The 14749-nt window shown below is 35.0% G+C and overlaps 1 protein-coding gene across 8 annotated transcripts in view; it reads right to left on the bottom strand.

Annotated features, from left to right (window-relative positions):
• Positions 1–14749, bottom strand: part of PCM1 (pericentriolar material 1) — a 41932-nt gene that overhangs the window by 4495 nt on the left and 22688 nt on the right. For 3 of the 8 annotated variants that reach the window (XM_032186258.1, XM_032186264.1, XM_032186259.1), the window contains 15 exons: positions 14442–14635; positions 13138–13315; positions 12125–12477; positions 11442–11600; positions 10589–10645; positions 9259–9431; positions 9043–9171; positions 8304–8424; positions 7842–7979; positions 7463–7596; positions 5957–6091; positions 5398–5595; positions 3665–3724; positions 1815–1953; positions 886–1034 (listed from right to left, as the gene is read on the bottom strand). In XM_032186258.1, coding sequence (XP_032042149.1) covers positions 886–1034; positions 1815–1953; positions 3665–3724; positions 5398–5595; positions 5957–6091; positions 7463–7596; positions 7842–7979; positions 8304–8424; positions 9043–9171; positions 9259–9431; positions 10589–10645; positions 11442–11600; positions 12125–12477; positions 13138–13315; positions 14442–14635 — 2317 coding nt within the window. The remainder of the gene's footprint in view (positions 1–885; positions 1035–1814; positions 1954–3664; positions 3725–5397; positions 5596–5956; positions 6092–7462; positions 7597–7841; positions 7980–8303; positions 8425–9042; positions 9172–9258; positions 9432–10588; positions 10646–11441; positions 11601–12124; positions 12478–13137; positions 13316–14441; positions 14636–14749) is intronic. The other 5 variants (XM_032186262.1, XM_032186265.1, XM_032186261.1 and 2 more) reach the window with 4 other exon arrangements.

The following is a 14749-nucleotide window of genomic DNA, read 5'->3' as shown; positions in this document are numbered from 1 at the left end:
TCCTTATCTCAACCTTGAGCCCTTTTCACATATTTTCTCCCCATTCCTCTTTGAGGAGGGGGAGTGAGAAAGCGGCTGTGGTGGAGCTCGGCTGCCCACTCGAGCAGAACCACGACAATGTGTTTTATCTGAACATGTAATTTTAATTTTTTTATTTTTTATTTTTTTGCTATGGTAGTTCCCAAATAAACCTTCTGGTTCCACTGGAAATACCTAATGTTTTAGCTTTTAAGGCACAAAATGCTCTATAAATTGCCTAAATGTTAGTAGCTTTGAGTAAACCAGAGTTTCAAAAGACTCAAAACTCCATTTTGTTAATTCTTTGCATGTCAGTAAATAAGTCTCCAAAACCAGGTCACACACATCCAGGTGTTTTTAAGGAAGCTAACAATGAAATAGCAATAACAACCAATAACATTTCACCACTGTTCTGGAAAAAAATATTACATACCTTGTAAAAAGGAAAGACAAATCAAAGACATGTTAAAATACAAGTGTCAATGTCTTCTGCAAATTAATGCCCAATAATTACCTTGATGTCAGCAAGCACAGAAGAACAAGTTAACAGCGTAAAACTTTTTTTTTTTTTTTTTGATAGTTTACCTTTCCTATTGCTTATGTTTTATCTCTGCAACAGCAGACTTAAACATGCATGTGTGTGTGCACATCCATGCTGGCATCAAGTATGCCAGCAATAAATTCAGGCAGGCAACGAGTAGTAAGCTTTTTTTTTTTTTTTTTTTAAATATAGCAACCATTGGTTTCATTTCATCTCTTGCTTTGTTTCTCTACCTTTATCAGTATGAAGTGTGCTACAATATATTTTTCTGAAAGGTTACACACTGACTTAGCTTTCTTGTGTTGTGTTTACAACTTTGGTGATACCTGTTCAGTTTCAGTTGCTGTTTCACTGCTAGCTTGTAGTGATGTCTGCACATCAACAGGTCCTTCCTCAAATTCTATTTCTTCATCTTCATTCTCATCTTCTCCACTGCCATAGTTAGTCAGAGCTTGGGTTTCTGCTTTTGATAAGCCTAAATGTAGATCAACATAAAACCGCCTTCATATTGGATCTACATATTAATATAACTAGCTGTTATTTTCTCAGTAAGAACTCTTACTGATGCATCTGAAAGAGTAAGATGGCTGCAAAATCCAAATCCCTTTAAGGGATTTACTGCAGTCATCACTTGCAACTCTAAGGTCAAAACATTCCTTTAAATTACAATCCAGTGATGACATATTTTCCACTATTCGTATGCTCCACATGAGCCATATTATCAAAAAATATTTCACACCAATACAGTAGTATTTAACTTATTAAACAAATTGGTGTTAAGAATGTAAGTAGGGGAAACCAAGACACGAGTTGTTGGTTTTTGACAAACAGGACAGAATTGATTAAAAAACATGCAAGATTATTAAAAAATATGAAAAATAAGCATATTCAAACATTCATCTAACTGAAAAGTTGCATAGAATTTTGGCAGCTTTCACATTATTCAGCTCAAAGCTTGAGAAACTTCAAGTTTGAAACAGGATAGGCAACTTAGCAAGCTATGAATACATTTCCAACATGTGCTTCTACGATATGCAGTAATTAGAAAGAGCAAAAGCTCCTCTTATCGGAACGTTTAACCCTTGACAAGGTATTAGTAAATACCATACTGGAAAACTTTCACTGGAAAAGACCTGACTAGAAAGCCTTTGAAGGAAGATGTTACAAAGCAGCACTTCATGAAATTTCTGTTGTAAAATTAGCTGGTCAAGACCACGGTGAAAGCACTGACTAATGAGCTATAAAAAGCACTTACTTATAGCCACTGGGGCACTCTCACTTTCTTCATCTTCCTCTTGGTCAGAAGCATCAGACTTAATGCTCTCAGGAACTTCATTACCATCATACATTTCTGAGCTCTCTGCTGGTTTCACAGTTTCAGTCTCATCCTTGTCCTAGGAAAACAAAGAACATCCTGTGATTTCATGTTTGTTTATCTACAGATTAAGTTATGGTTCCTGCAAAGAATCACCTTTTCCCCCCACCTCAAAATCAAACACCTGCAGGCTAAAAGCTAACGTTTAAGAAGGATGTAAGGCCTTGAAATAAATGCTGCAAAGGTATTTCAGAACCTACTAAGAGATATCACACATCATTCAGACTATCATCCATAAAGGACACCATAACTGATTATTTCATTATCTGAAAAGGCTCATATCCATTGACTTTCTAGCTTTAAGCATTTTTCCTTCAGTCAGGTACTTCATTAACATGAGGAGGTGTAGAACACTTGCATTGTTACTGTCTAGTGGTTTCTTTTCACTCCTAAATGACCTCTAGTAGATATTAGGAGTATTCCCTAACACTTCTTTGAATTTCTTTGACAAGAGCTACTCAACAGTTTCTCTGCTAAATGATTTGCTAAATACCTTAAGTGAGAAGTTTCTGCTCAGTCTATATGAACCCAAGATAAAGCCCTGAGTTTGACTCCAAATCTTGCAGCACTCTTCTACATGAAAGCAATCAAAACAAGTAATATATAGATTCCCACTTGCACTTCCTAAGCAGTATAACAGATGCCCGAAACCCTAGAAGAAAGCACTGACTCTAGACCTATACATATGCATATGATATCTAGGATAGCATTCACACTATTTTAGTGCATCATATATCTTATTCTTGGTTGGAAAAACCCAAACATTTCAAACTAAACAAAACAAAATTTTAAAAACAACTCCTCTCCCCTACCACAATGATTTTTAATGGTTTTCAAAACAAACTTAAAGGGAAAAAAAAAAAGGATGTTTCAGCTCCTAACATTTAGTAACTCAGAAAGCACACGAAGCAACTCCAAAGATCTCAACTACGTGCCCCAATGCAGAACATCTGTCTTCTCTTCAGGATGAAAAATAATTGAGTAACATTACAAAATAAAACATCCACTACTAAAAGTAGCTGAGCACCATCTTTATTTACTGCCCTCATTATTTGATTTTTCAAAGAATGACTGCATTCTCAGTGCTTTGAGCCGAAGATCAAATCTGTTAATAAGATGACTTTGGAATTTTTTTTTTCCAAACATAGAAAATAAATACTAAAATGAAAAGAAAGTTGCTACGCTAAAGCAAATAAAGCATCACAAATTACTCCATTTCATGTTGAACGTTACACGACTGAACTTTGTTCTTTTTAGACTTTACGTAATAGTTCACCAGTAAATAAGAAAAGTATGTTTAATGCTGTCTTTGCTAACCTTACCGCACTTGTTGAAAGATAACAAGATACTGTTTTGTAAGAAATTCATCAGTGTTTACACTGACAATGGTTTTGCAGTAGTAAATGGAATAAAAACCAGAACAACTAACGAACCAATATCCAAGTTATGTTACTGAAGGCATATGATAACAGAGACTTACTGATTAAGACTTTTTTTATACTTATTTTCCAGACTGGCAACTCAAATTACCAAAGGGAAGTTATAATTTACTTTGATAAAGTAAATCACTAGAAACAACATAGGAAAAAAAAACAAGATGTTTAATGAATTTATAAACACTAAGAAACGGGCAGCTTACAGCTACTGGATTTATATGATAGGAAACAGTAAGCCTAAATCATCTGTGAAATTATCTGATGAATAAAGACAGTTGAGAAGCGTAAACATACTTTGTCCTCATCGACATCTTCAGCAGATGAACAAACATCCACCTGGAGACCTTTTTTTGCCTAGAAGAAACACAAACTGTCTTCAATTCTACACTGAAATAAGTTTGAAATACTGAACCAAACTAAGGCTTCATGGAAGGCTGCCTGAAATGCAGTCTTCCCGAGAACTGCTATCTGGCTAACTGTGGTAAGCCACGGGGAATTCTAGACTATGAGATACTTGCACAGATGTCTTCACAATTTTAGAGTTGCAAAATATTGCAAGAAGTATGCTACACCTTTTTCTTTTAAAAAGCATGTGTACACAGGCTATTTCTCTAGACTGTTGTTGAATCTTACTTAACCTATAGAATTAGGTATGCCACCTCTAATCAAAGAAAAGAGCTGTGTTTTTCAGCACGGAATCTAAAACCAGTTAGTTTACTGAACTCAAGACAGTCACAAAATGGAGTAAAATCAGATGTGCCTGTATCAGGATCCTGGATCTGAAAGCTATGAGAAGATTATATAGAGATATTTGTATGATCTGTACAAAATATCCAGGACCTACCAGTTCTGGCTCACCTCAGCCCCCACTGAATCTGAATTTATGTCTCAGCAACAACACAGACACTGAACTTTAACCCAAATTCACTGACTTCCACCAGGAGATGAGACAAAACGACAGATCTAATTTGGCTCCATGCATTCTTATGGCATGGTATAAACCAATCCTTTATGTAAGAGGATCCAATGACCCACTTCAGATAACACAGGAAATCATATCCAAATCTCTCTCAATTCAGATCATCTCTTAGACTGTGGAGCTGCTTGTAAAGGAGCCAGTTTCACACTAGCTACAGTACCGGCACATCTAAGTTGAGGTATACTGAAATTAAGTTGATGCTATGGCTAAAACCACAAGTTCATAGTTGAGGACAGATTCACAGTATCTTCTGTTGTCATTTTAAAGTATGAATGACTTTATAGATTATTTTTTTTTCTATTTGTATTTCTAAAAGAAAGCTGAAAGGACTACACAAGAAGAAACACCGAGGTAGATACACAATTAAGTTAAGAGTTATATGAACAAGAGCTCTTTTAGCATTTCGTTTGTAAGCAGTTTGCCTTACTAAAAAAAAGTTACGTTTGTAAAAACTGCAGGATTGCAATAGAAAAAGTCACAAAACATGTTTAATACTGTAAAGGGTGACAAAAGCAACTAAAAACTGCATTGTTAGAGTAGAATACGTAGTACAATCTCACATATTTTCAAAGATACATGTGTACATATATTTTTTTTTTTACCCTAATGCCAGGAAGACATAGATGGTACATATGCCAACAAGCCAACTGTTTGAAGAATACCTAGCTGTAACAGTGTTATAAAAAGCTGGTGCCTTAATAAGCTACCACAAGGAAACCTGTAGGAATAGCTGAAAACACAATGAGCCAGGACACCTGTATGTCGAAATACTTGACTACTTGATGGCCCCAGATATTAATATTATTTCATCACTTGACTATTCTGCCTGATGTGCACATATAACCATTAAATTACATTTCCCATTTATAAAGTCTACACAACTAGACATCTGTAGCAGAGAATCAATAAATTATGACCACACAGAAAAACCACACCACAACCACCACCCATATATACAACATATAAAACTAAGTTAATCAAACAAGTTTAGGAAATACAGACATCTACGAAATTTAGAAAAGCTAAATTAAAAATAAATAAAACTAACCTCTTTAGCATAAGACTGTATCTCTTCAGTTGTTTCTATTTTTCTTTTACACCTCTGCTTTACAGAAATACTGTTGCTGTCCAAGTCTTGCATGAGTTTAAAGAAGGCTAATTCATTAAATAACACCTCAGAAATCTCCACAAGAAGATCTTCCCCACAATCTTTTAGTTTTCTACCAGCAAATTTTGCCAGTGAATCCTATGAAGAGAAATACTTCAGTTTTTGAAACAAACTTTCAAACTTCAAAGACTAAGTACTTGTCATATTCTTAACTCTCAAAATTACTTAAGTATTAAAAATAAAATTACAAACTATTATAAACAAGTTTAGTGTGTTAAACAGCTTTCATGTAGAATCTCTAGTACCATAAAACAGAACTTATCAGATTACTGATTCAATCTTCATGTTTGTAGAAAAAAAGAAAACAGTAATTACTGATTTTCAGAAAATCACAAGGGCTATCACCAGAGTTGTAAAATATTGCTTTTGGGAATCTGCTTTTAGCTGATTATCTGAATTGCAATATAGTATTGCAAAACAATATTGAAAAGCTACTAACCTGAAGTATACTGCCGAGTTGCTTATGAAAGAACTTCACAAATTCTTTACTTTCATCATTCTGTTGTGTAAGAGTCAAGACCATACGTCTTACTGATGTCAGCAATTGAGAAGAGCATACTTCATCCATGTGTTCCTAAATGTTACAAGATGAGCTTAGTTACCACTAAAAGAGAGTCAGCCCTCATCTCAAATATTGAAATTAATTTATTAAAAAAAAAAAAATGCACTCAAGGAATCTTACTGCAGAAATAGATTGCTTAGGTTCTAGCTTCCCTCACAAACTAAACTGGAACACAACTATAGCAGATACCATACCTCATTAATGACTGATCCACCATGACACACAAACTATCTCACTTACATGTCCAATACATACTAACATACTGGATGTATGTGTCATCTTGTACCATTTGAACAACTGTATTACTGTGTTACATGTGTATGAAAGTGTACCGTAAGATACCTACTGCTGTAGGCTTCTTTAAAACTGCAAACAAAACAGAAGCCCTCATGCAGTGAGGTGGTGGCATGTCAGTCATATAGAGTTTTTAAAATTGCAACTAATATCAACTAAGCACCTTATCACACAAACCTAAGCCTACACACTGGTCATATTATAAAAGGGAAGTTGAACTGAATGGAGATGACTTACGCATTTTACAACTCAACATTCTCTGCTCATCTTACAACTCAACATTCTCTGTTCCTTAACCTTGCAAAGAATTAACTGTGATTATTCTTCCTTCTTTAAAGAATTACATTTCTCTTCTGTATAGACAGAAGTTCACAAGTTCTCCAGAACTTTAAAGATAGTTGTAAGCATGAAGAATTAATGTTAATCAACAACAACAACTATTTTTCAAAAAATATCTCAAGTTAAATCGTATGTAGCAGTTCGGTTAGAATTTTCAGTTTTTCTGAGCAAATACTTCAGAAATACACTTCCAAACATTTCTATATGATTGAGTCAGCTCCAAACAAAGAAATCCCTGTTCTTGAAACCAAAGTCCACCAACCTTACGCAATCTAGAAACTTTACCATTTCTTCTTCCCATTAAAATCTCCACAGAATCTTTCAGTGGAGTATTTAATCCTTACTTCATTCTCAGCAGTATCTGCAACTTTGTACATATTGGCAGCTGTTCCTAAGATGTGCTACCCATTTTAAATAAAATGGAAACTTGAAAGATATTTGATGGTAAACTTATCTTAATAACAACTTAAAGTTATTTTTTACAAACCCATTACAAAATAAATCTATTATTTTGGATCTACTCTTCAAGTACTGAAACACATTCACACATGTTCAACAAAGTGCAAGCAAATAAGTTTGCTTTCGAACGGTAAAAAGAAGTATTATTAATTGAAATCTACTTTTATTGTCTTAAACACAGAAAGGCTTTCACCTTTTCTACTAATTCAATAGTAACAATATTCTTCTATGCAAGTGTAGAGCTTGTCTTATTCTCCTAATTCTTCAGATGTTCCTGAAAAGAATTCTTACCTTCAGAAAAGGAATGACCTCTTTCATAATGGCTTTAATCTGCCGGTCAAGCTGCTGAGTATCTATGCGAGGACATGGAACAGCAGAAGCTTCACTTGACTGTGGTGCAGAAAGACATTCACTGGTGCTTGGACCTTGTTAAAATAGAGCACACGTCTAAGTCATTCAACATTACTATTTGAGAAATATCATTTTCAAAAGATACATTTTCTTCTTTTAAAGTAAATCAAAAATTTGCTTAAGTATGTTAAGATTCTATGAAGCTTTGCTAAGTTTTCAATATAAACGAAGAGGAAAGCAAGTCAGCCAATTAAATTATTCTTGATATTTAGAATAATTATTTTCTAAAACTAAGCAAAATATGTACATATGTGCATACCTTCTAATTTAGCAGCAGTAGCACCCTGAAAATTACTAGAGCAGCCCTCAGAGTCAAGGGTACTTTCAGCTTCAATTTTCATACGCTCATATTCCCTCATCCTAGCCAAAGCTTGATCTAAGTGAATCACTGTGTTGCCTATATTTAGAATAAAAACACCTTTTAATCTAAATAAAGTTTTCAATGGATAGACAAGTAAACAGATACAAATTAGTTCAAAGCCATAGGTTTTTAAGTTTACACATAATTGCGGTTATATATTTATTTTTTTTTTAACATACACTTTGATCAACTCAAAGTGTTTCACAAGTGGCTAATTGCTCCAAGTTTTGTAATAAAAAACATGTAGTTACATATTATATCAAAAAGAAGTGCGCTATATAAGAGTTCACGATTGCAGGCATTTTTGGAGAGCACATGAAGGAATAATACTTGCAATGTTGTAAATCACATCATTCTTACCCAGGTCATCTGTGGCAAAGGGTTCAAAATGAGAAGATGTAGACATAGTACTCCCATTGTCTGCATCATTTGGTTCACAGTCTTGGCATGCTTCTGTAGGGAAGTTCTTGTCAAAAGTTTCCTAAAAAACATCAATCAGCTGAATACAGAGCATAACTGCACCATACTCTCACAGATGTGAGAATGAGTGAGCAATTCTTTTCAGGCACATGCTGTGGTATTAAGGGTTGTCACCAGGCGGTGTAACAGGTTTGTATCCTGAAAGCAAGGGTTTTGCCCCAGTCAGATAATTCTAGCATGTTTTTTTTTCTTCTCCAAATACTTAACTATAAACACATAAGAAGGTAAGCAGAGGCATCAGTAGTTTCTTAAATACAAAAATTCAAAAATTGCTTGAGAACCTTGTGTGTGTGATCAGTACTCACCTGACTTTATTCACATGAGGGTGGGTATTAGCTATTTTTGAGCATCAGTATCACATTTATTCCCTTCATATCCCCTCTGTGTTCTGTTCCTCCCTATCACATCACTAATTTTCTGTGTAAAGAATCCTTCCATGTCTAATCACTTCTGCACGAAGCTTCTCTTGCATACCTTCATTCAGAATTTTAGAATGTTTATTAGTTTTTGACAAATTCAGCCACTACTATGATTATTTCTGTACCCAATATGCATGTAAATTGAAAATACAGGAAAAGCTGACAGTAAATGAGCTTCTGAACTTGAAATTAAAACTTACATCATCTGTAGAAGCAAGGCTTTCACTGGGAGTGAGTTCAGAGTTAGATGCTATCCATGTTGCGGAATTCAGCGATTTTGTACATTTGCCTTTCTCATTGTTCTCAGATAAATGTCTTGTCACTATATCCTGGAAAAGATAAACTCTATACTGTATAAAAAAAAGAGTATTTAGATTTGTTCAATTCATACATAAGATCCGAAATTCTGTGCATACCTGTAAAGCGTATAGAGCCCTTTGTCTTAGGTAATCTGTGTTTAACAGTTGTAGCTCATGGAAAAGTTCAATTAGAAAGTGGGGACGAGACTCATTTTGAGAAATAAGAGTTGCAACTTCTGAATAAATTGTGTCCCGCAAAGCTTCAAACATAGAAAGATCGCTACCAGTTTCTGTAGGAGAAAAAAACAGAACTCATTAAGTTCTTGACATCCAAATGAAAGAAAACCGTGTTACATAAGCAAGTTAGACTTCAATCACTGTAGATTCCATTACATAGCTGCTTTCTTAAAGTTTATTCATCTCCTGAAGGCAACAAAGATTTGAACATGCTGAAATAATTACTCGATCCTTTAGGTACAAAATATAAAACATTCGTGTAGAAAAGGTTTTGTTCTTACTATCAAATATTTTTATAAAGAATTCCTTATTAAACAGAACATTACACACAACACAATGTTGCTTTCAGAACAAGTATTCAATACTGAAAATCAACTTTTAACATATACAAAACAAGACAACCAAAGGCCTCAAGCATATATAAATATTCTCTATTTTTGCAAGGGATAATCAAGAACATGAAGGAGATTCTAGACTGAATTCAGCCACCCCTCCCCACACAAGCATAAATCCTACATTCGCATACATTACCAAGGCTTACATAAAACCTCCTACCCTTAAGCCCAATTACATAGACACAAGACGACAATGTGATTCCTAGTAAGACTACTAACCCTTTGAAAATTAAAGGGATTGTCCTTATATTGCAACTTCTAAATTATTACACACATATTTGGACAAGAGTTGAATGGGAAAAAAAAAGTTACATTTTAAAACAACTCAGCTGAGTTTAACAGATGCATATTTGTTAGTATTCAAGTTAATGAAGTTATCAGTTATACAGCTATTGTTACTGCAAATAGTTTACCAGAATTTTTAAGCATAGAGGCAAGCTTTTTCAACCTGCAATAAGCCCTCAGAAATTGCTTCCCTTTGTCATAACTAAAATATAATAGCAGCTTTTACATATACCAAAAATGTCCACTGAAATTCATTTTTGTTGTAGAGTCTACCTGTGTATTTTCCACTCATAATTGTGACTGACCAAGAACATGATCAACATTATCCACAACCACAATTTAAAGTAGTATGTGTTGTTACATATCGTGCAAACTACAAGTTCTCTTGCCTCGTTTATAAAGAAGGTGCTGCAACACCTAGTTTTGAACATCTGCTAAACAGTCTGAGCTGTAGGATCAAAGCTAAGAGGAGGAAAAAAAAAAAAAAGAAGTAAGAGGACATCGTTGAAGCTAAGCAGTGAATGCATTACCTGGCACTTCAATGCATGCATTTCTGTTAGACTGCTGCAGAATTCTCCTAGCATGTGCTGTAGGAAAGTGGGGATAGACAGTGATAAACACAAAAATGCGCACCAGAAATAAAGACAGGGTCTATACAAAACAGCAGGAGGAAAACTGCTTAATCATCCAAATCACGTCAAAGCTGCTTATTGTGAAAACTTAACTGGTAAGAGTTTATTTTATATATACACACTAATAAACAGCTCTCAGTGTGGACACAGCTACATTGACAAAGCTGCACATCGTGCTGCAACAACTAACATATCTGCATCTTTCAAACAAAACAAGGTACTGGCAGAACCTAAGAAGACACAAAAAAGAATATTTTTATGATATAGACGCAAGAAAAGCAGTGCAGATGGCAAAAATGTAAGGGATTATGCAATGTTATAAGATTTAATTTGAATGATATTTGATAGAGCTCCTTTAAGCATGGACAGAAAGAAAACATGCATGCAGTACAGGATGTAATTAAAATGCTAAACAAAGTTGCATCTGTTGTGCAATTATCACTTTCCATAGAAATACCAGGAAATTAGTGAGGTTTTTGGTTGACTAGGTTTTTGTTTCACATTAAAAATAAATTAGAAACAAGCTGTAATCAAGTACCTAATCTACAGAGAACACCCAACAGTAGTCAATACCCATCTGTTACATGCTTTTGTTTACAGAATCTTTAGAAATTAAAAAGCCAAATCCACATGCTAAAGTGTATTATTGTCTTGTGATAATACATTGATTTTAAATAATATACTAGCAACTAAGGAGACCGTTTATACAAAGTTCACATGACCATAACTATTAAAACTCAGAAAACAATACCTGAAGACATTTCTGTAGATCTACTGTATTTAATTATTTTTTCTAATTGTTCCCGATTCCTTTTGCTGAACACCTTTGCATGAACAACCTCTTCAGAGTGTTTGCTTTTATTGCTTTTGCAGGGTTCACACACACTAGAAGCGCTTGCACTTTCATAACCTTGTGGGAGGGAATGGAAAGGGAATTTAAAAAAAGCTTACAATGTTTTATCACTGTTTTAAATAGGTTCAAGGACAATCTCAAAGATGCAAAACACCAATGTTGTTTCAGGTTTTCCTCTGTTCACTGAAGTGAAACAGCAGCACTAAATCCTCGATGACTGCAGTAGTACTGTCCCTCTCAGTAACTACATTCAGCTAATTCTGCATTTCACTGAAGTACCTCTTTCATCAAGTTGTTCAATTTGAACATGAAGACCTAATGAAGAGGAAGATTCTCCAGGCCACTTATTCCGTATCTTAATAAATCTGTATCCACTGTGCATTCAAATCATGGTTCCCAATAATTTATGCTTTTCATTTACTGAAATGCTCAGAAAGCATGTGAAATCAATTCTTAGTTCAGTAACATTTATTTCAAGAACGTATTACAGAAAACATTTATGGAGAATAAATTCTCTGTAATGTAGAGTTCACATACACCATGGCAAACACAACATGAATCAAGATTATTTTACAACCTACCAGTATTTTTGATTCTGCCTTTCAGCTGAGAACTCTTTCTCTTATTCTTCAATTTGGGTGTTTTATCTTTTGATGCCAAGCTTGCTTGTGCTGATGCTTTTCTGGATTTAAATGTCTTTGTCACAGTAGTTGGGTCTACTGGATCAGGCATGCTACTAAAACTTTCCAAAGACTCCTCCTCAAAGTCTCTTCTCCTGCTCATATCAGACTGATTTTTATGACCAGAAGCAACGTTTTGTACTGAAACTGGAAAACCCGCTTTCAGGTGAGATGGATCATCTTTTTTCATTTCTTGGCTATCATTAAGCCAAGTCGATCTTTTTTCCACTTCCTCTTCAGGTTGTCTGTGACTCCTTCCATCCAAAAGAAACAGTACAACATATTACAACATAATCTCTCAGATATTCTCAGCAGGTATTACCAAGCAAATACATAACTTGAATTATGGAAGAAGCTGTCTGCCCTAGCTACTAGTCATCAACTGAACACTACTTAAAAAAAAAAAAAAAAAAAAGTAGCAAGAACCCTACCAAACTGAAAACCAACATCTGAAGAAATTCACATTTCTCACTGATTTCAACCTGAATATAGTTATGCACTTTATGTTGTATGCAAGTAGTATTATAGGACAAAATAGTCTTAAAACAACATTCACTACTGTAGCATAAAAAAAAAGCCACTGAATTTACTCATCTCCCCTTGTCATTTCAAGACTGCTCATGTTCAAGACAGAGAAGTCTTCCTCCACTTATTTTTGCATCCAAAAGCTATTCCAATGCTGAAGTAAAGCTTAAAACATTCATAAAGTGATACATTAACTAATATACAGGGGAAAAAAAAACTGAAAAAAATGCACAAAAACCCCTTGAAACTGCAAAATTAAAGCTCGTCTTGTAAATCACTTGTTTTCATTATATTCCCTGAAAGAATGATGAATGCCCTTAAGTCCTGTGAGGCTGGAATGGGGAGTGATGAGACCACTTAAAGGAAAGTGGCACTGTTGCAATCGATACCTTGTTTTTTCTGCTCCGTTAGAGGGACTACTTTCAAAAGGTTTGGGGAACGCCATATACTCAGTTTTCCCAGAAGCATTATGATCTACAGGATGTTGCTGCTGCTCACTGCTGTGTGGGGAACCATTGTGTGCACAGTCTCCAAATCCAGAAGGAAACACTGGAACGTAGTTAATACCTACGAAGTAAACAAGAATGTTAGAAGGTACTACATCATTTGTCTGTGCAAATCTGAGACATTTTACAGCACCATAAAATTTTGGAACAAACCAATTGGTCAGTGAGCACCGGCACAATTTGTCCAGAGAAGCTGTGGATGCCCCATCCCTGGAGGTGCTCAAGGCCAGGCTGGATGGGGCCTTGGGCATCCTGGTCTGGTGGGAGTTTGGGACTGGGTGGACTTTAAGGTCCCTTCCAACCCAAATCATTCTATGAAAAATTCGGCAGAAAAGTAAGCAAAAACTTCTCTCATCCTGAAAACACTGCATAAATGAGGACTTATCTTAAGTGCAGGTTCCAAACATCACTAGATGCCACACATGCCATTACAATCCCATCACTGTACAGAAAAAAGTATTTTAAGAATACTCACACCTACAAGCAAAGGTAAAAATTACAAGTTCCAAAAGCAACCCACACCAGAGTTCTGAGAATGAAGACTATCAGTTCTTCAGTGACCAAACTGACACAAAAATTCCAACAGTACAAGTATTCACAGGGTCAAAGATGACATAACACTTATTTCAACTTCAGAATCTTCAAAGCAGTAGCAAATTGAACATAACTACTCTTCTGTGCAGACTTTGTATTATTTAAAATATGCTAAAACAGAAAATAGACCTGAGACTCTGAAAGCTACCAACTGTATTTATGCTCATTTTCTGAGAAAGCTAAAACACATTATTGTTTAAGACAACTTAGGAATTAGTTTTTTTTGTTGTTTGTTTTGTTTTGTTTTTTAAAAACCTGCAATTTTTTATTTTTTTTTTTTTAAAAAAAGAACACAGTAAAATACCTATTTTCCAATTTCAAATTCAGTGGTAAAAGATTTGGTGATGAAATTTGGAACACTGTATCCAAGTCAACACTCTATACATCTGATGCAAACAACAGTAACACATTATTTACAAGTATTTCAAACCATAACAAGTACTGAAATACCAAGAAGTGAGAAACTTCTGCTCATTCAAGTACCATTTAAGAACTTGAAGCCACAAAGTTCCAGCAAGTTCACATTAAGGTTTCAATTAAGTGAGGCAACAAATTTTTAAAATTCACTTTTTCACAGTTGTGGTAACACTCACCTGGAACAAAGGGAGAAAAATTGGTAAATCCTGGTATGTTAAACAGGTTCACAGGCTGTGGAGGAAAGCTGAACGGACAGCAAACAGGTGATGGAGGTGGTGGTGCACTACTGCCTCTCTCCTTTCTTGAAGGCTTCTCTTGACACTGTTGTTGTTCTTGCTGGCGCATGAGATCGTTTAACATTTGTTTCAACCTTGAAAACAAGAAAAAATAGGCACTTGGGGAAAAAACATCTCAAAGCTTAAACAGCACAAGAGAATAATTTGATCGAAATAAATCAATAGGATACTTGCATTATGGAATGACA

This window comes from Aythya fuligula, chromosome 4 (genome assembly GCF_009819795.1).
Source record: "Aythya fuligula isolate bAytFul2 chromosome 4, bAytFul2.pri, whole genome shotgun sequence".
Lineage (NCBI taxonomy): Eukaryota > Metazoa > Chordata > Aves > Anseriformes > Anatidae > Aythya > Aythya fuligula.
This window is presented reverse-complemented; position numbering and strand designations above follow the sequence as displayed.